At 52.9% G+C, this 24070-nt stretch overlaps 1 protein-coding gene across 1 annotated transcript; it reads left to right on the top strand.

The window, feature by feature from the left end:
• Positions 1–1032: 1032 nt before the first annotated feature.
• Pgf (placental growth factor) lies at positions 1033–11612 on the top strand. The gene is made up of 7 exons (XM_016001412.3): positions 1033–1438; positions 2576–2615; positions 6738–6934; positions 7138–7217; positions 9057–9086; positions 9189–9252; positions 10813–11612. Exons 1-6 carry the CDS (start codon positions 1382–1384, stop codon positions 9238–9240), a joined length of 456 nt encoding a protein of 151 aa, XP_015856898.2. The 5' UTR covers positions 1033–1381; the 3' UTR covers positions 9241–9252; positions 10813–11612.
• Positions 11613–24070: the final 12458 nt, after the last annotated feature.

Here is a 24070-nt window from a genome sequence, read left to right as displayed (position 1 = left end):
TTCCAAACATCAAACATCTTCAGGGCCACAGCGCGTGCACACACACACACACACACAATCATACAAGTACACAAAGATACGCAAAGTCCCAGACCTGTGACACACAGAGTAATATTTGGATGTTCAGTGGGTAACATATACCCAGTTTCATAGTTACACTCGAAGGCCCGTGAAGACACCGCCTCTTTTCAGTACATCCCTGCTCCTCTAGAACACGCCCTCCTCTGCTCGGGCTCAGGAGGTGGTACTAGGCTAACTCATTCCCGACCTCTCGTAGGCTGGCCTGGCCTGACAGGAGGAAGTGGTGCTGGACCTAGGTCTAGCCAGGTGCCCTGGGGTGTTTCCTGTGTTGTGTGCTGCCCACAGCTGGGCCGCCCTGTGCCTGCCTACGAGTTCAGGTAGTCAGTGGAATAGAAGGACGGTTCTGGAGGCACGTAGCTTGCTTTCTTTCTCTGCCAGAGCCCTGTCCACGCAGGCAGATGCCCGCGGGCACACACACACACTTTCCTAGTGTGAATATGAACATTGTTCAGCATCCGCAGGTGGAGCCCTCTCATGGGATCAGGTTCTTAGTCTATAAAATGGGCTTAGTAATCCTTTCTCCACCACCACCACCACCACCGCCCCGGGGTTGTAGGCATGGCATGTAGTAGCCATGGAGGGCCACAGCGAAATGCTGCCTTCTTAAGGCTGTGATCCTTGCAGAAGTCACTGAAGTACCCAGCCATCTCCATGGTAGACGTTGGACGTCAGCACCTGAAGGTTCCCACCGAAGGCGGCACCAGAAGAGCCAGGTGCAAGCCCGGCCGTCGCGGCGGGCTGATCCCGGAGCGAGCTAGCGCCAGGCCCGGAGGGGCCTGGTGATCTGCGCCGGCAGCGCCCCTTCCGCGCCCTGCGGGGTCACGCGCACTCAGGTCTCACCGCCAACCCGCTCTCAGCGCTCGGGGCCGCTCCTGGGGCCTCGGGGCTCAGTGGGCGGGGCAGGCTGCAGCCACGCCCCATGCACAGCCTTGAAAACCAGCGGCCGACTAGCTTCAGTTCATAGGGGAGCTGCAGCCTGAGCAGGAAACTGCATCTTCAGACTTCTGCTCAGCCACGAGAGGAGCTAGGGTCACCGGACGCCCAGGACCCTTTCACAGCGATCCGACTCGCGGGGTCAACTCCCGACCAGTTTCCTCCGCCACAGCCTTACCTGTGAGCTCGGACTTCCCCGGCTTCCAGCGGATGCTCAAACTGACGGCAGAGACCCAGGACTGCAGTGAGTGGGACACCCAACCCCTTACTCAGCTCTCCTCCGGTATCAGCGTCTCCCCGAAGGGGACGAGCATGGTGATTGTGCCTTGAAGAACCCTGGCTCTGGACGTCTGAAAAGGTGCTGGCCATGAAGCTGCTCACTTGCTTCTTGCAAGTCCTGGCTGGGTTGGCTGTGCATTCCCAGGTAAGGACCTGGCCTGGCTTCTCTTGACCTTCTCATCCCAGCCATAGCAACGGGGGCTACGGTCTGAAATGACAGCCCCCTTTAGAGAGCATCTTCTGCTGGGATGCCCACATATTTCCCAGGGACTGGTCCGGACCTCAGGGAGGAGACCTCTGTCTGGGCAGTCCCCAAATCCTAGGGGCTGTCTTGATGGGGGCAGGGAAGCCACAGGGAATGAGGAAGGTTTCCTGTCTGGCCCCTGGAGCCCAAGTGGCTTTGCTAAAAGCATCTGTCCACTAATCCCAGTCAGTTCCCTGGCCTTGTGGTCAGGGTTGAGGCCCCATGACCAACCAGGCGCCCCCAGGACCTCTGACCTGGCCAGAGAAACTTGCGGTGGGGAGCTGAGGCCCTTCCCCGCCCCCAGTGCTCCATCTGAGCAGGGGGACCTTGGGTGGGCTTCAGATAGGACAAGGGATCCCGCCGTGCCCTTTCCTCCTGGTGGGTGGTAGAAGGTCCTGAGTGCAGGGCCTGGGGAAGTGAGCAGGGCCCTTTTCCCAGGAGCTGGGTGAGTCTGGCTGGGAGCCAGATTGGGCAGCAAAATCCTGACAAAGCCAATGCATTCCCTTCCTGCTACACTGCCCACTGCCCCGGGAGTCCTCAGCCCCGGCCGGCCGGCCCAGCAGTGGATGGGTTGTGCAGCCCCGTGCTGGGCAGCCCGGCCATCAGCCTCTCTCTGCAGTGTGGACCAGAGGTGTAGCGTTACCGGCAGGGAGCCCCAGCTCATGGCGCCGCCTGCTCCAGCCCCTGAGTTCCTACCAGCTGATCACCTCCCCCTGGGCTCTGGCACCCAGCCAAGGCGGGCTGTAGAAGGCCCAGCAGGGCTGGCCTGGGGGCTGGGTAGAAGAGAGACCCCACAGGATTAGAAGCGCTTTGGAACACGAGAAGCCTTCCCCCCGAACCTCTAGCCTCCTACCCTTTTCCAAGGGAGGAGACGGAGGCCAGAGAGTCAGGTGGGCTTTGGCGGCACAAAACAAGAGGCAGTTTGGAGACGGGGCAGAGCGTGTGCAGAGGGTGGGGAGGAGCTCAGGGTGGGCTCAAAGAGAAGAGCCCCCGAGGAGATGCTCCTTCCTCACGGCTGCACCTTTGTGTCCACTGCAGGGGACCCTGTCGGCTGGGAACAGCTCAGCAGAAGCGGAAGGTAAGCCAGCCAGGCCGAGACCCTCTCTTCTTTCCTAATGAGCCCCCCGCCGCCCCCCAGCAGAGAAGCGATCGGTCTGCAGGATGGGAGCAGGCCAATAGCAAGCTGGGGAGGTTCTGCAAGCTAGACGCGTTGGCTGCAGCCCAAGAGAGTCCCACCTCTCGTGACCCAGCAACCTAGAGAGGTGCGGTCACGAGTTAGGGTCACCTCACCCAGCACCCAGAAAGCGGGCCAGGATAGCCAGGGTTCATCCAGCTGGCTCGGAGCCTCTGCCCAGCATGCTGTAAGGGTGCAGATGGAGTCTTAGCGGACGGGCTTGGCGCTGAGTGCCAGAGGCCAGACTGGAGTTTGGGAGCTGGATGGAGCAGGCACGGAGTCAAGGGGCTTGGTCAGGACGCAGAGTCCTCCCCAGGATCCCAACCCTGGTGGAGCCATGCAGCTCTGACCAGGCCTTTCCATTGATTACAAACAGGCGGGCTGTGGCACACCCTCCCTGGCCCTTGCACTCTCTGCCCTGGATTGTGTCAAGACACAATCTTCAAAGGGCAGCAGGACCCTTGCCAAAGAGACGGACATGCAGAAGGCGGGGAGATCCTGCCAGGTCCTTCCTCCTTCTCCCTTCCTGCCTCTCCGAGACACGGAGGATGGCCACAGGCCATCGCTGAGGCTTCCAACAGCACCACGGGAGAAGGGATGGACTTGTAGGGATGTCCTGGCTTACACAGATGATAGCTGAATTGCTGTCTTGGGCTGGGAACACCCTCTGCTGGCCTGCCCGCTTGTCCGTTCACCAGCTCCTTGGCAGCATCCTGAGCCCTGCCTGTCCCTGCTCTCACACCTGAAGCTCCCACCACTGAATGGGTGAGAGAAGCACCTGCCTCAGCTCCTGGGACTTGGCCCATTTTCTGAGCTCTCTGGGGTTGGTTGGCACCGTTTCATGCTCTCTAGGGTGTGAGCAGGGACGCGTCTCTCATCCCAAGATCATATCCCTTATTGATGGTTTTAGTATGTAGACCAGGCACCAGCTTCCAAAGATGTCTTGGCCTCTGTTTCCTCGTCTGTGAAATGGGAGAGTTAGATAGGTACTTGATATCAAAGACTCCTTTCCCAAGGCTGTAAGATTCTGAGTCCTTGGAGGAGACCGTTGAGTGTATATACTTCCGGGGACCCTGATGAGAAGGCTTAGAGATGTAGATTCAGAGTGTAGGCCAGCTCACCCATAATCCTAACAAGCAAGGGGCCTGCGCTGTGGCCAAGGAAACACCAGCTGTTAAAATCTGACTTCACTGTCCCTCCCACGAACGCCAGAGGCAGAGGCGTGCTGTTCAGCCATGGGCACCGGTTTTCACCACTGTTCCTCCGGGTCCCAGGGATGGGCGTGTCCTGCTACTTGGCCTGACTGTAGGCTGGGAAGTAGGGAGGTAGCAGCATTTCACAGATGAAGAACCTGAGGCTTGGAGAGGCCCCAGGGGCCAGCCAAAGCTCTAGGTACTCTTCAGTGTAGCGGACAGTGCCAGCGTGCTCAGCCTCAGGCTTCCCAGCTGCACGGGAGCCACACAGTCCTAAGTAGAGTGTCCCTGGTGGCAGGCTGGCTGGGTGCCTGGCCCATGAGGAGGACACCAGCTAGGCTCCAGCTGGTGGCCAGTGGCTGCTGCAGGGATCTTTCCAGAAGCTTGCTATCCGGACTAAACACTGTTCTTCTTGGAGTTCTTCCATTCCGGGTAGCGTGTCCCTGGGGACAGATGGCTGCTCACTCACAGGGTTGGACAGGTAGCTGAGGAGCCCGTTCTGGCCCCAAAAGAGGCTCTCAGAGGAGGGCCCAGGGCTGGCGGGAGCAGCCCCCCCCCCCAGTCCTCTCACTAGCCACTTCCTACCCAGAACAGGTTTGGGGTTAGTGGAGGTGCTCTTCGGAGCGGTGGAGCGCAGCTCTTCCCTGAGGGGCACGCCACGCGTCTGGGAGCAACAGGACTCGGTGCTTTCTCGGCCCGCCTCTCCCCAGGCCTTTGTGCTTCCTGCACACCCAGACAGGGGAGCTCCAGGGATGAACCTTCCTATTTCTTAGAGCTTCCAGGTAAACCAGGCCTCAGCTCAGCTCTCTCTCTTGGCCTTTCTAGGCCACTAACAGGTCTCGGGATTTGGGGGTCCTGGAACCCAACATGTTTACATGACAGGATGCGGGATAGGCCTTTGGGTGAGTGGCGGGAGGGGGCTAGGCCCCCTCGGCTGCTGTCCGTCCCGTCCCCCTGTCCCCCCCACCCCCCCGTGACTGAGTTTTTTGTGCAGCCGACTGCTTCTCTCCCTTATTTACGTTTCCACGCCAGAGCTTAAATGTTCATCGTGGCGTGGAGCTCAAGAGGGCTTCAGACTAAACACTCAGTTCACGACGCTGGCGGAAGGGAGGTGGCCCCTGACCCATGTTGCAAAGGCAGGCTCTCCTTGGACTCAGGGGCTGCCTGGGAGGAGAGAGAGGCCTCGTTTCCCGAATTGGGTTTCAGGAAGAGTGTCCAGTAGCCTGGGAAAGTAGAGTCCGAGGGTCCCCACATCCCCCTCCAGCCCCTGGTCTAGCCCAACCAAGTGCCTTCAAAACAGAGCAGTGTAGGATGGAACACCAGACGCCTAGATAAGTACGGTTTATTGCCCCGGTGGCTGCCCGGCCAGCTCCACGTGGACGCACCGCCTCTTGGGTATTTTCCACCAGCTTGCAGCCTTCCCGAGGGCCTCTGCTATGTCTGAAGTTTATTTTTCTTCTGAGATTACCCGGAGCCCCATATCCTCGCAGGATCTGTGGGATGGACTTCGGCCCCCCTCTGTCTCCTAGGAAGGACCACAGAAGTGGGGGGGCTGCTGGGAAAGGCCACTGCTCTCTGTTAAGGCCAACTTGTAGGTGACCCAGGTCCCAAGTCTCCCAGGAGCTGAGGATGGTCATCAGATGTGGAGCAGGCTGATCCAGGCCTGGTCTCAAGGCTGACCAGGGCTGCGCTCCAAGGCACCGGATCCAGACAGTCTGTCAGGGCATACGTGACCTTAGCAACCATCTATTCCCAGGCTGCTTCTCTCTCCCAAGCGCAGGAAACGGATATACCTGGAATGGCTAAGTGACCTCCCCAAGGTCATACAGCCAGTATAAGGGACTGCAGCCAGATGGCCCGGCTTTGGCGGCTCCCTGAGAGCTTGCATTGGAGCCCTGGTACCAGGCTACCCCTTGGAGGAACAGCATCTTTGGAGGGATTCCAGATCAGTCCCCCAGAGATACCACTACCACCACCAGGACATCACAGGGGTCAGGGGAATGTTCCTGGTAATCCTCCGTGACCTGTCACCTCATCCGTCAGGAGTCACTTAGCCTGTGTTTACTGGGGGTCAGCTCCTGCCCTCCCAGAGCCTCATTTCGGCTCCAGTGGAGATAAGAACCACTAGTGATGGTGGGGAGGATGTGAGCTGGGGACCCAAGCTACGCCCCAGAGAAGAGCACTGCTCCTGGTAGCATGAACGGAGAAGGCTTCAGGGAGGGGTGGGGGCTGGGGACAGGCGCATGGTGGCCCTTGGACCACTCAGGGCAAGATTCAAAGCTCCTGGTATGTCCTAGCTCCTGTTAAAGGGTGGTGGGACCACATAGACAGGAGGCTGGACCACATAGCTAGACGTGCTCTTGGCTGCAGAGACGTGATATCAAGTGGGACAGGACATGAGGAGGCTATAGTCGGGCTGGGGCAGAGGGCAAGGGAAGGCTAGCCCTTCCTGGTAGGAGAACTGTTTTCAGGGAGTTCCTCAAGGCCCAGGAAGCACTGGGTCAGGCTAGAGAAAGACCCAGAGGCTTGAGGGGTGGCCAGGGCATAGTCCTCAAAGCTTCAAGGAAGCTTGGAACCAGAGAGAAAAACGGAATGATAACTTGGGACCTTGGGAGATTCTGCTCCATTGGAATTTGAGCCCCCCCCCAAAACTAAGAGGCCGGCAGACACCCCAGAGTGATGATAGCAATCGTCCAGAGCAGAGGGACCCCACATAGACCCAGGGGCTTCATGGAAGAGGTGAGCTCCATGTGAACTGAACCCAGGAGCTGAGTCTGGGACGTCAAGAAGCAGGTTCCTGCTGACCTGACCTGGCCCTTCTGTCTCGCCATAGTGGTGCCTTTCAATGAAGTGTGGGGGCGCAGCTACTGCCGGCCAATGGAGAAACTGGTGGAAATTGTGGACGAGTACCCTGATGAGGTGGCCCACATGTTCAGCCCATCCTGTGTCCCCCTGAATCGCTGTACTGGCTGCTGTGGAGATGAGAGTCTACACTGTGTGCCGCTCAAGACGGCCAATGTCACCATGCAGGTAGGGAGCCCTCCCCCCACCCCCCTCCCCCCACCCCCATTACCACCTGCCATAGCCCACAGAGAGTGACAGAGGCAGGCCAAGGCCCTACAATGGGAACCAACCTCCCAAGCCAGAGTCAGTCCATACTCTTGGGCCCCCCAATCTAGGCTCTGAGCCCCTCACTGGCTCCTTACTGGTCATCAACTTTTTACTCCCCACAGATCTTGAAGATCCCCGCCATCGGGGACCAGCATTCCTATGTGGAGATGACGTTCTCTCAGGATGTGCTCTGCGAATGCAGGTAGGTCCTGGGTGGGCCTCAGGGACAGACTGCGCACTTAGCAAATCCTAAGCCTCGGCAGATTTTCACAAGACTCCTGGAGGCCGAAGCAGGGGCAGGGGGGCGCCACCCTGCCGCAAGCTGCATTTGCTTCCCTAAGCAAGTGGTCCTCGGGAGATGCTTTTCCATTTTCTACGCCCTACCAGCCCACTTGGCCTGAGGAGCTGGCCTCTGCAGCCGGGGTACAGCTGCTAAGATATCACAGCAGGAAGGGAAGGGCTGAGTCTCTCCTAGACGGGCAGAACGAGACTGTGCATGTCACCTCTCCACCCTCTGAGATGAGCGGCACCTGCCACAGGCCTCGGAAATTGGTGCACAGAGGCAAAGACATCACAAGCCTGGATTTGATTCTGGACCAGGCTGCCTGCTCACGGGAGGGAGCAGACTGTGCAGAGAGGGGGGCAGACTGAAACCCTCGAGGGAGGGAAGGGACAAGAAATAGGAGGTACAGTGGTGTCTTTAGAGTGGCAGCACACTGCTAACTGTCCCCAGGGAGCGCTGACCAACCTTCAGCCTTGCTGTTTGTCCCCAGTAACATTTGTTACTGGGAACAGCAGCCTGCCATGCCGTCTAGGTTCAGGAGGAATGAGATAGGTCTGGTGCTGCTCTTTGTCGTGGACAAGGGCACCAGATTAGGGCTTGGGGGCCCAGTCTGGAGCTGAAGGAAGGGGCGGACAATCACCTTTCATGCGTGTTTATTCAGTGCCCACTGCGTGCCACGCACTGGCCTAGGTGCTTGGGATAGGGCGGTGAGCGAGAGAGACGAGGTTCACGCCCCGTGGCCACCTCATCCGCGTGGCATGGATGAGGAAAGCCAGGCTCGGTGCCGTTCCCCGTGACTTGCTCAGCTAGTGAGCGTGGAAGAGGGATCCAGGGTTGACTGCGCCCTCTCCCTCCTGCGCCTGCATTTTTCCTGCTGCCTTTTCTTGGCGGTTACCACGTTCTCCACAGCCCCAGTGCTAGCCACGTGGCCTGGCCTTGCCTAGTGCCCGGGACTCTAGCTGCCCACTTTGAATCTGAGCCCTGGCTCCGGGCCCTCTCCGCTATGCCAGTATCGGGGGCCTTGACTCAACCTGTTCACCTCCAGCGAGGTAACAATAGCTCTGTCGTGGTAACCCTCCGCCCCCCAACTCCGCACCGTCTCTATCCCGTTTGCCCGCCCAGCCACTCTTAGGGCAAGGTGTGACTGGGAAAAGCGGGACGCACTCAGGGCCCCTGCTGCCCCTCCGGTCCGCAACACTGTTCCTGGGAAATACTGAAGCGATCCTCTTCCTTCGGGCCAGGCAACAGGGACACCTTTCTTCTCACTTCTGGGCCAACAGCCACGGCCCCAGAAGGCAGAGCTGGGACATGCCTGGTGACTGGGAAGCAGGATCCCTGCTGTTGCCACGGTGGGGCGGGGGGGGGTTGAGCCCAGCCGGGCAGCCTTAGCTGGTGGCCACCATTGCCCTGTGGTCCACAGTCTTGTCCATCATTTACTATCCTTGAGGGAACTCCCACAGTGCACCCTGGAAGGAAGCAGGGAGGGGCGGGGGGGGGGGGAGTGAACAGAGAAAGTAGAATAGCAGAGAACGGATCCCAGATTTGATGCCAAGAGGCTAGGGCGAGCAGAAACATGTGATGAAGAGCCCCCAGGGGGAACTCCGACCTCTCTGGAGGTTGCCAGGACCTAGGTAGGGCAGGAGCCCAAGTCCAGGGGCCTCTGCCATAGCTTCTTCACCAGCTCCGTGCTGCCCCCTAGTGGCGCTGGTGCAACTGCGCCCACTCACTCTTCTCTCCTGCACCTTCCTGTTTCCCTAGGCCTATCCAGGAGAAGACGAAGTCAGAAAGGTAAGCGGACTGTCTGGGGCTCGGGGCGATTGTGGGGCCCGCCAGCCCCTGTCCTGGCTGAGGAGCCCCAGCTACGTTGTGCTGACGTTTCGCCTGTTGCAGGAGGAAAATCAAGGGGAAGAGGAAGAAAGAGAAGCAGAAACCCACAGACTGAGGGACCCCACCTGTGAGTGTGCTGGGGGCCACGGGGCTGGCAAAAAAAGGCTGGGCCTAAGGGGCGGGGGCTGCCCTGGCAGCAAGGGTCCATGGTCAGGGAGGGGCGAGGTAAAGCGGGGATGAGATCTAGGGGTGAGAACAGGGAATGCATGTCTTTTAAGGTCCAACGTGCATGGGGGACCTTAGTTCTTGTCTCTTATCTATGCGTGGCCTTAAACAAATCACTTTCCTTGTAAACTGACGGGGCTGGCATCACAGCAAGCGTAGGGCTATTCTGCAGGCATCTGCTAAGTACTGCTGTGTGCCAGACACGGGGTGACAGCCACATTTCCTGCTCTTCCCGTGTTTGCCTTTTGCTACACAGTCGGCCCCTTCCGAGCAGCCCTAGGGAAGGGGTAGAATCCCCAACCTCCCCACCCCCCCCACCCCCACCTCCGCCCCTGCCTCGGCTTCCCTGGCCAGTGTCTCTGTCTTTGGGTCCGGCTTCTCGCCCGGGGCCAGCAGGCTGGAGTCCCAGGCTACAGTGTAGCTGGAAGAAGAGGATCAGCGAAGGGGCACCCCCACCTGGCAGCCAAGTTAGCGGGAGTTGAACGTTTTACACACACACACACACACACACACACACAGATACCAAGTGCCATCGTGCCATTTCTCAGATATGAGTGTTTGGGGGGGGGGGTGTGTCTCGTTCGAGTATTTCCCAAAAGAATTTCAAAAGCTCATGTGCCTCTTGCTTAATTTTAGGCTGGCCATGAACATTTGCAGGGAGGAGGGTGGTTTTAGATAGGATGCGATGTAGCCCAAGTTGGCTTTAAACTTCCAGCAATCCTCCTGCCTCAGCCTCCCAAGTGCTGGGAGCACAGACATGTGCACTGTAAATGTTTTCCCTCTTTGTAAAAATCGTATTAAGGAACAGCTGGGTTTGGGGTACCTGTCCTTCTTTAAGAGGATAGGGCTACAGGAACTAGGAGAGCGTGTCTCAGGCACTTCCTCACACAGAGTGAGAGCGGGATATCCCAGAAGGCTGAAAACTGATTTCTTAAAAAAAAAAAAAAAAAAAAAAACACCTATTTAGGGAGTGAGGATGTGGCACAGTGGTAGGGAGCTTGTCTGTCATGTGTAAGGCCCTGAGTTCGATCTCCAGGGCCACAAAACACACAGTAAAATAATACAAACAATGAAACCGCTGTCACCCGCTCTCAGTCTTTGGGAACGTTTGTCTGAAGATCGGTGTCTTGGGGTACCCATAGACACGGTTACAGGATGCCAGATTGGCTTCAAATGTCTCTGTCACTGAACAATTGTGTGATCTTAGGCAAGCTGCTTAAACTCACTGAACCTCAGCTCCTCATTTGTGAGCGAGGAACACCCTGTGAAGGGTGAATGACTACTTGGCGCCAAGCCTGAGCAGGTGCTTGGCAAGGGAGGTAGCGCCTTGCTGGCCTGGGGATGAGCAGGGTTCCCAGGGTGCTGCTCCTCGTCCTCTGCGTCCACCCTCCTCTGTAGGAGGGGACCCTGTCCTCCACAGTGTCCTGATGTCCCTGACTTGTCTGTGTCTGGTCTCTGGCAGGTACGGTGATGCTGTTCCCTGGAGGTAACCAGCCCCTCAGAGGAGAGACCCCCACACCCAGCTCATATATTTATTACCGCCACCCTCTCAGATCCTCCCCTGCTGGTTCCTACCCTCTATTTATTAGCCAACTCGTCCCTGCTGAATGACTTGCTCCCTCCAAGATAAGGGGCATGGAAGGACAGGACCCTCAGGAATTCAGTGCCTTAAACAGAACGTGAGAGAGAGGAAGAAGCCAGCCACGGTTCCGTGGGAGCTTCGGCTTGGGAAGAAGCAAGACATGGACGTAGCCTTTCAAGGGGCAAGCCAGGCCCCTGAGGCTCTGGGTCTCCGGGGAACTGGAGAAGGAAAGAGAAGGCCCAGTACCTACCCTGGTTCCCGGCTCCACCCAGACAGCAGCTCTGGCCCTGGCTGCATTGAAGACATGTAGAGGGGACCCCCGCCATGTCCTATTGCTGCTGGAACCAACTGTTTACCCTGGAGACCAGGACAAGACATTGGGCTCTGGAGAACAGAGCTTGCCTGTGGGCTTTGCCTTTCAGCCTAGAAGTTCACTCTGCGTCCTTTGCAAAGCACCACCACCCTGCGGAGTGGCCTGGGGCCGAACAGAGGGCAGGCTGGATAATAGCCCGATAGATTGGTGGATTTTTCACAGCTGCAAGCCAGGGCATGTGTCCTAGTTTTACGGCCACGGGAAGCAAGCAGATTCCTGGAGGGCCCTTGCAGCCCACCAATCGTCTCTGCCGGGACTGTCTAACTGCCAAGCCAGATTCTCTTGAATAAAGCATTCTAGTCTGGAACCAACCTGTTTAGGATGTATGTCTTCCCGAGCAGTGGGGGGAGCAGTGGGGGGAGGCCGGGCAGATAAGGGAGGGTGTGGGAGAGGCAAAGAGCGTGATGGTAGATCCAAGCCTCACTTCCTCATCTCAAAGAGCCTTCCCGGGCTGTGAGGGGAACATGTCACAAAGGGTGACATCCTATATGCTTCCCCCTGGACAGCTGGGGAAACTGAGGCCTGAGAAGGCAGAATGACGCAGAGGCAAAAGAGCACTGGGCTGAGAGCCTTATCCCAGACTTGCGGGCTGAGAGTCCGAGGCCAGCCTTATCCCAGACTTGCGAGGAGGCGCTGAGTTTCCCTGCATTCACTCTTGGCTAGACCTCTCCAGCTCTGACACGTGTTAAAGCAGCCCTTCTATTGTCTCAGTGGCCCTGGACGGTCTTCAGAGACTGTCCCTATATAGATTATGTCAGGGCTGCCATCCAGTCCCAAAGATATAGCCTCACCTCTAAAAGTAGGGGAGAGGTCTGGCTCCAGCCTCCTCTAAGCCCCATTTTACACCCAGCCTGGAGCGCACATTCTGGATAGCCTATAAGTGGGTCTCCCAGGGCCCTCAGGCCTCAGGAGGTCACCCTGTCCTCGGCTTGCTGAAGTCCCCTCACTCACTGTTTGGGCCCTGGATGCCCGGATCAGCTGCCAACCTCTGCCTTTCACCTCTCGACTTCCTTCACTTTCCTCCTCCCCCCCCCCCCCAAAAAAAAAAGATTGTATTTCTTGCTGGGCGGCCATGGCGCACACCTTTAATCCCAGCACTCGGGAGGCAGAGCCAATCGGATCTCTGTGAGTTCGAGGCCAGCCTGGTCTACAGAGTGAGTTCCAGGAAAGGCGCCAAAACTACACAGAGAAACCCTGTCTTGAAAAAAAACCAAAGATTGTATTTCTTCTTTGAGTCCAAGCCACTTTCTAAGAGACACCCTGACACGTGAGGTGTTGTGAGTACCTTTTTATGCTGTGTGTGCTGGCTGAAGAGTCCTACTTTATCTCTTGAGGTGAAACACACGGGGGCTCAGGAGGCAGAAAGGGCCCTGCCTATAGGCCAGTGGTTCTCTGCCTTCCTAATACTGAGACCCTCTAATACAGCTCCTCATGTGGTGGTGACCCACACCCATACAATTATTTTCGTTGCTACTTCATAACTGTAATTTTGTTACTGAGTGATGTCTCAGTTCCTAAGACCATGGGAAATATGTGGGGGTTTTTTGACGGTCGCGACCCACAGGTTGAGAACCGCTGCCATGGGCTTTGTTTGAAGGTCATGATGGTGAGCAGGGGCAGAGGGGCCTCTGTGTAGGCAGCTGCCTCCCATTGTCTGTTCACAGGGGCCTGGAGCCCTGGAGGACAGTCCGGCAGTCCGGTCAGCATGTGTTCCTGGCTAGGGATCAGAGAGGGTGTGGGCTGGCCCCAGGGGACTCAGCTAAAGAAATGACTATCTTGCTTCTCTCTTCATCTGCAGCTGTTGGAAGACATTGTCACTGGCTATGTTCTCTGAAGAAAGCACCCCTCCCTCGCTCAGGCCTCTGGCTGGACCCTGAGGACCCCAACCCCACCCTGTAGCATCTCCAAGGCTTTCAGCTCCCACTCAGGCCAGCAACCTCTGCAGTGACCTAGACAGAGACCAGGACAGTTCCGGGGTCAGAAGAAGAAAGCCGTGTCCTTGGCCAGGGTGTTCACTGCAGGAACAGCCAGGAAAGGAACATCATGGTGGGTGCATTTGACCAAACCGCTGGTCCTTTCAGGTCGTCTGAGTCCTCGGGGACCCATGCAATGGGCTTGTCACTCATTGGTGGAGCACCACTCAGTCAGGTTCTGAGGATCTGTGGGGAGTGGAGCGAGCACACAAGCCCTTTGCCCTGGGCTCTCCTTCCACAGAGAGCTGTGTGTTAGAGGTTGTAGGGTGTCGTTTCAGGTGCTCAAATTGATGACTGGACTCAAGCTGAGGAAAAGGGGTTCTTGAGCACCCCAAATTCTAAAACAAGGAACAATTTGGGCCTGGACCGGAAACACTTGCCTAATAAATTCATTAAGAGATAACTTGAGGGGAGGGGTGAGTTGATTCAGTGGTTAAGAGCACAGACCACTCTCCCAGAGGACCTGGGTTTGATTCCCAGCACCCACATGACAAGTCATAACCATCTGTTCTGAAGTTCCAGGGAATCTGACACCCTCTTTCTGTTCTTTTCAGGGACCAGGCATCTATGTGGTACACAAATATATACACAAAGCAAAACACTCAAACACATTAGATAGATAGATAGATAGATAGATAGATAGATAGATAGATAGATAGATAGATAGATGATAGATAGATAGATAGATAGATAGATGAAGATTGATAGATAGATGATAGATGATAGATAGATAGATAGATGAAGATAGATGATAGATAGATGAAGATAGATAATAGATAGATAGATGATAGATGATAGATAGATAGATGAAGATAGATAGATAGATAGATAGATAGATAGATAGATAGATGACAGATAGATGACAGATAGATGCATGGATGATGTATATATAGATAAATAGATGATAGATAGATGATAGATAGATAGATGACAGATAGATGCATGGATGATGTATATATAGATAAATAGATGATAGATAGATAGATAGATAGATAGATAGATAGATAGATAGATAGATAGATGAGCCAGGCAGTGGTGGTGCATGGCTTTAATCCCAGCACTCAGGAGGCAGAGGCAGGTGGACCTCTGTGAATTCAAGGCTAGCCTGGACTACAGAGTGAGTTCCAGGAAAGACACAAAGCTACACAGAGAAACCCTGTCTCAAAAAACCAAAAAAAAAAAAAAGACGATAGATTGATAGATGCATGTATAGATGGATAGATGAGTAGATAGATGGATAGATAGATGAGTAGATAGATAGATAGATAGATAGATAGATAGATAGATAGATAGATAGATAGATAGATGAAGATAGATAGATAGATAGATAGATAGATAGATAGATAGATAGATAGATAGATAGATGATAGATAACATCCACACAGGTAAAATAAAATAAATCTTTTTTTTTTTTTTTTTTTTTGGTTTTTCGAGACAGGGTTTCTCTGTGTAGCTTTGTGTCTTTCCTGGAACTCACTTTGTAGCCCAGCTGGCCTCGAACTCACAGAGATCCTCCTGCCTCTGCCTCCCGAGTGCTGGGGATTAAAGGCGTGTGCCACTACCGCCTGGCCAAAATAAATAAATCTTTAAAACAATTTTTAATGATTTATTTTTATTTTATGTGCATTGGTATTTTGCCTGCATGTGTGTCTATGTGAGGATGTCAGATCCTCTGGAACTGGAGTTACAGTTTTGAACTGCCATGTGGGTGCTGGGAATTGAACCCCAGTCCTTTGCAAGAGCAGTCAGTGCTCTTAACTGCTGAGCCATCTCTCCAGCCCCTAAGTAAATCATTTTAAAATAAAATAAAAGTTACAAAGGAGTTTATAGGACTCAGCTGAGGGCCCACACCTCACAGAGCAAAGACAAACTGTTCCCACCATGCCCTGCGTCCTTTCCTACTAACTGGTGGGATCAGGAGACACCATAAGAAGAGATTGTTTTAGAACAGTTTGCTCTGCAACGATACATAACCAGAAGAGAAACTCAGAAAAGGCACAAAGGCAGTGTTCCAGGGAAATACTGTAGAGCCGGAGGTCACAGGAAGCCTCATCACAGACAGGACAGCATTTATGACAATGTGGTCATTCAGAGACAAGGGTGCTCCAAACTGAGGACATTGATGGGGGGGGGGCGTTAGGAAGGGTCCCAGTGTGGCTGGAGCATGATGGGCATGGGAGGAAGTCAGGAGCCAGAGCCAATGGCTTTACCCTAAAGGCAGGTAGAGAATCAAAGGTTGGCGTAGTGCCACAGGAAACCACCAAAGGGGTGGAGCTACAGAAGAACTTGACACGCACTTTTTTTTTTTTTTTTTTTTTTGTAGGCAAGGTTTCTCTACATAGCCTTGGCTGTTCTGGAACTCACTCCGCAGACCAGGCTAGCCTCAAACTCACAGAGACCCACCTGCCTCTGCCTCCCAAGAGCTGGGATTAAAAGTGTGCGCCACCACTACCCAGCCACCACTGGGTACCTTTTTGAAAGATCACTCTGCCTGTCACTTGAAAAATGTTCTCTAGGGACACGAGATTGGGAGACCACAAAAGATTCATAAGACTGTAGCAAATCTGGACACGGTTATGGTAGATGGTTCCAGCAGGAGGCACAGGGCGCAGAGAGAGGGAGGGAGGAGGGCATTCCTGCACGTGCTGGCTGTCGGGCTGGGTCCTGAGCATCGGCTCAGTCTCAGGACCAGGTGTTTTGGAGTGGACAGTAGCAGTAGAAGCAGACGGTGACGGGACAAAATATACTTGCATGCAACCCTCCCCCCCCATCTGCTAAAGGAAATTGCATTCCACAGAATTTAGGAAGCTAAGGGGCAGTCACAGCCGAGAGGCGACGCTGATCTACTTAACAACTAAAGAGAAAAGGCAAAAGGGCTGGGAGTAGAAAAGGAGCCTTTGATGATGGAGAGCAACTTGGGGCACGAAAGAAGGGCGTTGGGAATAGTCCGGCATGCTCCCCTGTCGCTAAGGCTCTAGTGTTATTTGAGGGCCTCTTCAGTACCAGGCAGGGATTGAGCCCAGCGGGGTCACACAGAGGTAGGTGAGACACTGCCTCTGCCCTTAGAAGTCTTGTTAAAAGGGGTCGAAGAGCTAGCTCAGCGGTTAAGAGCACGCGTTGTTCCCGAAAGGGCTTGGGTTTGGTTCCCAGCACCACAGCGGCTCACAACCATCCCTAACTCCTGCTCCAGGGGATCCATCACCTTCTTCTGGCTTCCCTGGGCACCAGGCATGCATGTGGAACACATACATGCATGTAGGTCAAACACTCATACACATAAAAAAAATTAAATTTAAAAAATTTAAAGAATATTTATTAAAGTTATATTTATATGAATGTCTATTAAAAGGGCCAGGAATATTCCTCAAGGGTAGGACACTTGCCTAGCACACAGAAGGTTCTAGGTCCAATCCTCAGTACTAGGGGAAAAAAGTTAGTCAAAGGATTAAGATTTTAACTAGAAGGAAGGAAAAGTTAGTGGCATTTGAGCTGTTTCTTAAAGAATAGACACATTATGAACCAGACGTGGCGGCATATGCACTCAGGAGGATGAGGCAGGAGGTTTATGAGTTCAAGGCCAGCCTGGGCAACATAGCCAGACGGTGTTTTAACAAATAAAATAACGAGAGAGAGAGAGAGAGAGAGAGAGAGAAAGCAAATCACCTCCCAACTCTAGGTGAAGGCAAACTGTTGACTGGGTTGGAAACTCCTGGTTGAACTGTGTCCATTCTCAAGCAGTTCTGGGGCTGGCGAGCTGGGAGCCACTGATTTTTTTTTTTTTTTTTTTTTTTTTTAACAAACACTATACAAGACCGAAAGAAAATTTACCAATTTTCCCTTCCTTGTACAGATGAAGACATCAAGGTCCAGGCTGTCAGAAGCCATGCAGATTAAGCGAGCCAGAATTTTCAGATTCACAGGAAGGACTGACTGACTTGGGATGGAATCCAGACCTGAAGCGGACGCTTCCTGCCCCTCGCCACCGCTCCTTCTCCTCCTCCGCAGGATGGGGAGCAGAGTGGGGGGGAGGGGAGACCCGTACTTCCCCACTGGGGAAGCCGGCCAAGCCATCTGTGAGGTGTGTCTGGGTGGGTCAGCAGCAAAGGCCTTTCCACAAACTCGGGTGGGAAATCAAGGCTCCAGACAGGGCGGTGACAGAACAGAGTCTTGGTGTGGAAAGATGGCTGTCTGTCAGCAACAGAGCTTAACATCTGTTTTTCTAGAAAAGGCCTAGCCCCTCCCTTTCCTGAGGGAAGCCTGAGCACCCCCTCCCATGACATTGGCTGTGCCTGAGGAAGATGAGGCCCCGCCTCAAAGACTCCAGGCCAACAAGATGCTGTTTCTGGTCCCGGTAGCCATGGAAAACGTCAGATGGTCCGTGGGAAGGGGCTTGGAGGCAGCCTCGTCTTTAGGCTGTGGCATGTCACCTGCATGGCAGGTGAGACGCCATTGGCCCCTCTGCAAGGCTGATCAGTGCAGGAGACCCATGTGCTGCCTTCCTGCCCCTGCACGCTCCTCTGTGGCCCTGCCCTGACATGCCTCAGCTAGGGCCACCCAACACCACAAGGCCACTGCAGTCACAGGAGCCTCAGGCCTCCCAGCCCACAGTGACAGTGTGGGGAAGCGTGGTGGCCCCGGGTGGATCTGAGGCTAAGCCTGAGGCTGGACACTGCCCTACGGAATCACCCGCCTCTGTCAGCACCATCCTGTGGGCCCAGGAAGCCTGGGGAGTCTTCTCCTCACTTGCTCAACAAGTCCCCAGGGCTGAGCTCAGCCCAAGGAATTCCTTCCCCAGCATCCTGGAGGGTCGGAAACTGACAGCTGGCCACGGCTGGCTGCCACACAGACACAGAAGCCACAGGCTGAGGGAGCAGAGCCAGGCCCAGCAGGCTAGGATCACATGTAGTGTGCTCCCTTCCTCCCTCATACAACAGGGCCGTGGAGGGGGCGTTGTCTGTTAGACCTGCATAAGTCCTCAGTGTTCCCCGGGAAACTCGAAGTACAACCTCTCACCCCACAGGAAGCTCAGGGGTCATGGGGACCCCTCTCATGTCAGAATCTCGAGCCCTGGGTCTTTCTTTTTAGGATTTATTATTTTATAAATATGAGTGCTCTATCTGCTAGAAGAGAGCATCAGATCTCATTACAGATAGTTGTGAGCCACCATGTGGTTGCTGGGAATTGAACTCAGGACCTCTGGAAGAGCAGCCAGTGCTCTTAACCACTGAGCCATCTCTCCAGCTCCACTCTGACTCCTTCTAGAGAGAGGGGCCCTGGCCAGTGCAGCCTAGCTCCACCAAAGACACACAGTGCCAGGTGGGGTGTGGTGGCACTCGGCTGTAATCCCAGTCCTACAGAGGCAGAGGCAGAGGCAGGAGGATCTCTGTGTTTGAGGCCAGCCTGGTCTGCAAAGTGAGTTCCAAGATAGCCAAGACTACATAGGAGATTCTGTCTCAAAAAAAGAAAGAAGAAGAAGAAAAAAAAGACTCAGAGTGCCGCATTGAGACTTCATCTTTGTGTGTATGGGGATGTTCCTGGCCCTCGCCTTCCTTCCCGATGAGAATATAATATCTAATACTCTTAAGAGAGTCTACATCACTATGTAGCTACCATAACAGGTAACTCTTAGGACAGATTATAAACCTGATTGTGACGTGGCACTTGGTCCAGTAACCAGGCTCCTGAAATCACACTCAGTCAGTCATAGCCCCGTGCCCCTGAAAAGAGCCGCTCCCGGCAGCCCTCCTCCATGGGCGATGCCCCGAGAGTCAAAGGGCAGCCAATAACCGTTGGCTCACCCCTGAACACGGTCCTTCCCCCAAACCCCTACAGTAGTCTATCTATATTTTCACTTTCCAGAGTTTCCGTTACTTAGAATTGCAAAACATAAAGTGGAAAATTCCAGAAATAAACAGTCTGTAATTTTTAAAAGCGTATGCTCTTCTTGGTAATGTGATGAAATCTCCTACCATCGTGGGCTATCCCGCCAGGGATGTGCAGCATCCCTTCCTTTGGTTCGTGCGCACTGTGTGTGCTGCCCTCCTTTTAGTTGCCGACTAGCCGTCTGTTGCTGACTTTCAGTTGACTGTGGTGGTGTCAGAATGCTTGTATATGGGGTTTGGTAGTAGGTGGCTTTTCCAGCCTGGGAGTCTTGGAACAGATCCCTAGCCCTAAGGAAAAGGAGGACTACTGGATAGCAGCAATCCTGTATCCTCCCCAGAGAAGCTACGCCTTGCCAGTACAGCTCTCTCCCCTGCTTAAGCAAGAAGCATCCGCTTCTTGTTTCACACAGTTGGTGGCCATATCTTCTTTCAATATTCTCCTCCAAAATCTTTCTTACAACATACCACAAATTCTCCCCGAATCCAAAGAACAAGCAGTAAATACGTTTTAAAGCTTTGGTACAAAACTGGCCTAGGCTGCAGACAGAAATTATCCCCCCCCCCCCCCCCCAGTTATCTCTACTTCTTTCTTTTCTCTGCCCTCTCCACCAGAACCGGCTCAATCCTGACAGGCTGTCTGTGGCCCATCCTCGTTTGGTCCTCTTTGGACAAAGCAGACCATACCTCTGGTCATAGTTTTTATGAGGGTGTTTTATGTCAAAAGATCCCGCCACTATACCCTCATCATCAGGATGAAGACAGAGAAGGGGGAAGAGATGCAGAGCCATTGCTAATCCACTGAGCTTAAACCCCAAATGAGACTAAGATCCATCATTTATTTCACAGCCTGCTTTTAAACCTTAGTCTGGGCAGGGGCTGGAGAGATGGCTCAATGGATAAGAGCACTGCCTGCTCTTCCAGAGGACCCAGGTTCAATTTCCAGCACTCACATGGTGGCTCACACTGTCTCTAAATCCAATTCTAGGGAACTCGACACCCTCACACAGACATACGTGGAGTCAAAATAAAATACTAATGCATATAAAATAAAAATAAATAAATTTAAAAGTCTGGGGACTAGAGAGACGGCTCAGTGGTTAAGATCACTGACTGCTCAGCACTCCAATGGCAGCTCACCACCATCTGTAACTCCAGATTCAGGGAATCTGGCATCTCTTCTGATCTCTGTGGGTTCCAGGCATGTATGTGGCGCTCTTACATACGTGCAGGAAAAACACTCATAAAATATCTTTAAAAAAATCATCTGGTGTGGACTGTTTCCAATGACATTAGCTACTTTTCTATGATACGATTTTAAGTCATGAGTTGTTTTTCATCATCTGGAATTCCTATAGTTTGGTCAACAGATGCGCTATTGGACATTTAGGTTTTAGTGATGTTTATTACTAAGAAAACTGATGAGCATCCTTGTAGATAGCTCTTTGTGTGCTGAAGTTTCTTGCTTCAAAAAACCAGCAACAGCCTCAGACATCAAAGGCATCCTTCCACTATAAATCTCCGTCCAGTTCTTCATGCAATAAAAACATCTCTGTCACTCACGATTCATACACAACTCACGTCATAGTTGGAGGAGAGGGGCCTTACTGCTATTTCCCAGGGACCTAGGCGCTCTGTGTCCACGATCACTCTGGTGGGAGCAAGGGGAAGATGAATTATCCACCGGCTTTTGAAGCTCCCACCCTAAAATACCACATGCTTCATCCCTGAGCACTTCAAAGCAAGTCCTATGACTCAGCCTAACTCGCAAAGAGTTGGAGAAGCATGAGCCTGCCTCATGCCAGGGTGACGGACTGTGGGAACACTTCTAAGTTACATATGGGGTTTGCTCTGTTTCTGGAAGATAACCCATTATCAAGTTAAGAAGAAAATCTGTGAGCTTTGCTTAGAGTTTGTGAAGACGTGTTTGTCTTTATGAGGAAGTGGTGCTAATGTCTGTCAATGACTTCATGCCTTCTGTTTGATTCACAGATGTGATCCCTCACCCCGCCCTTACTTTATCAGGGCGTTCATACATATCTCGTCTCTGCCCAGAACCTTCCCCACGCCTTCCTCAATTGCATTCCCTGGTTAATTTCTCCTTAGGCTTTAGAGCTCCCTCATCCACTCGGCAAACATTTCTTGAGCAATACTACATGACATATGCTGCCGTTCTTGGCATTTGGGGTACAGCAGTGAACCAAGCAGATAAAAACCCACGTGGCTCTCACCCCAGAAGTAGGAACGAAACCTAAGCGCAGAGAAAGAAACCAGGAGAAGAGGCCATGCTATCAGTCTCGGGGAGAGAAAGGGAGCAGGCGGAAGAGGAGCCAGACTGGGGAGAAAAATGCTCACAGGGCCCTGACTCAAACCAGGGGGAGGGGAACCAGGGAGATTTCTGAGGAAGACTGTGTAGAAGGGGGCGGCTCCAGGGAGATTTCTGAGCGATGTTTGGTTTATGGGGGAGCTTGTATGAAGTTGGATGGGTGAGGTCAGTGAGGGAGAAGAAATTAGGAAGGGCAGTGAAAGGGGGGTGTGGGGACCACAGGAGGTCCTTGAGTACATCTTGGAGCAAGATGGGAACCCTCACAGGTTTGAGCAAGGAGGGGCAGAATCTTACTCATGCTTCGAGGGGTTCCCCAGGTAGCACTGTCCTTTGCATTTAGGACAAGATTAGGAAGAGGAGGATGAGGTGAGGAATCTTCGACCGTAAGTCAAGTCCGAATAACCCGACCCATGAACTCTACTATGTGCAATTTTGGGGGATTTTTTTTGGGGGGGGAGGAGTGGACCGGGGCGGGGGATGGTTGAGACAGGGTTTCTCAGTGTTGCAGCCCTGGCTCTCCTGGAACTTGCTCTGTAGACCAGGCTACTATATGCAATTTTTGTGGTTGCTTATTTATTTCATGTTTAGGGGTGTTTCGTTTGCATCTATGTCTGCATCATGCGTGTGCCTGGTGCCCTCAAAGGCCAGAAAGAGTGTTAGATCCCCTGGGACTGGAATTACAGACCATTGTGAGCTGCCTTGCCGGTGCTGGGGATTGAGACTCAAATCTGAGTCCTCTGGAAGAGCGGCAAGTGCTCTTGACCACTGAGCTACCTCTCCAGCCTCCAATTTATTTATGTTTTTGAAAAATAAATTAATAAGACTGGGCAAGGTAAGGTATGCTTGTAATCTCAACATTCAAGAGTCAGGAGACTTAATGGATTAGAGAATAACTTGAGGAACGCAGGGAAATCTTGTCCTAAAAGCAAAAACAGGGGACAGTGAGATGGCTCAGGGTGCCAATGTCACCTGCTGCCAAAGCTGGCAACCTGAGCTGCTTGATCTTTAGACCTGTGTGACAGAGAGAGCCAATTCCTATAAGTTGCTCTCTGAGATCCATATGTGCCATGGCTTGTGTGTGTGTGTGTGTGTGTGTGTGTACACATACACACAATAAAAAATAAAATGTCAAAACACCCAAACAGAAACAAAATTAGTTGAAAATGCTTTCCTGGTAAATGGAATAGCAAATCAAGATGCTCACATCCAAGGCATTGAAGCAAATGGGGAAGAAATGTTTGGATTGGGAAGTTCAAATGGATTCAAGGTAGCTTGTGAAAAGAAAATAGAAGTCAGAACGACTCCAACAGTGAGGGTCTGACAGGAATATATATGTATATATTCCTTTAAAATTTATAGTTCCCAGAAAAAAAAAAAACAGCTAGGCATGGTGATACACGCCTTTGATCCCAGCACTCAGGAGGCAGAGGCAGGAGGATCTCTGTGAATTTGAGGCCAGCCTGGTCTATAGAGAGTTCCAAGACAGCTAGGGCTGTTATTACCAAGAGAAAACCTGTCTCAAAAAAATTATAAATAAATAAATAAATAATAAAGTTTACAGCCCACAGGAAAAACCAAAATTATTTTTAAAAAATAAACTTTACAATTCACTGAGTTTTATCATCTTTACAAGTTTGTGCAACAATTGTCAATGTCTACCTTACAGTCCTGGATGCCTCCTCCCTCTGTCTACCTTACAGTCCTGGATGCCTCCTCCCTCTGTCTACCTCACAGTCCTGGATGCCTCCTCCCTCTGTCTACCTTACAGTCCTGGATGCCTCCTCCGTCTACCTCACAGTCCTGGATGCCTCCCCCTCTGTCTACCTTACAGTCCTGGATGCCTCCTCCCTCTGTCTACCTTACAGTCCTGGATGCCTCCTCCCTCTGTCTACCTTACAGTCCTGGATGCCTCCTCCCTCTGTCTGTCTTACAGTCCTGGATGCCTCCTCCCTCTGTCTACCTCACAGTCCTGGATGCCTCCTCCCAAAGAGACCCAACATTCGTTCTCCTCTCCCTGACATCTGCTTCCTGTTTCTACAGACTTGCCTGTTCTGGGAACTTCATCTGAATGGCATGTAGCTTTTGTGTCTGGCTTCTTTCACTTAGTAACTATTTTCAAGGGCCATCCATGTTGCAATATCAGTATTACATCCTTTTATACACAAATACTAGTTCATCTTATGTAAATTTCTCATATATTGATAGACTTTTTTTCTACTTCCTTTTAAAAATCAGATGTGGTATACCACCTGCAATCCCAGCCCCCTGGAGGTGGGGGCAGAAGAATCAGAAGTTCAGCGTCATCTTCAGCTACGTAATGAGTTTGGAGCCAGCCTGGGCTACATGGGGTCCCACTGCAAAAATAAAGAGAGAGGAGGTGAGGGGGTGAGTCAGGGTCTCCTGTAGCTCAAGTTGGCCTCAAACTCACAATGTAGCTGAGGATAACCTTCAACCCCTGATCTTCCCGACTCTACCTTCCAAGTGTTGGGATGACAGGCATTTGTAGCATGTGTGGCTCGCTTTAAAAAATGTTTGTGTTGTTTTCGGTTTTGTTGTATAGCCCCAGCTGGCTTCAAACTCAAGATCT

The sequence above is a fragment of the Peromyscus maniculatus genome, chromosome 14 (assembly GCF_049852395.1).
Source record: "Peromyscus maniculatus bairdii isolate BWxNUB_F1_BW_parent chromosome 14, HU_Pman_BW_mat_3.1, whole genome shotgun sequence".
NCBI classification, from domain to species: Eukaryota; Metazoa; Chordata; class Mammalia; order Rodentia; family Cricetidae; genus Peromyscus; species Peromyscus maniculatus.
The sequence above is the reverse complement of the archived record's forward strand: the minus strand, read 5'-3'. Positions and strand labels throughout refer to the sequence as shown.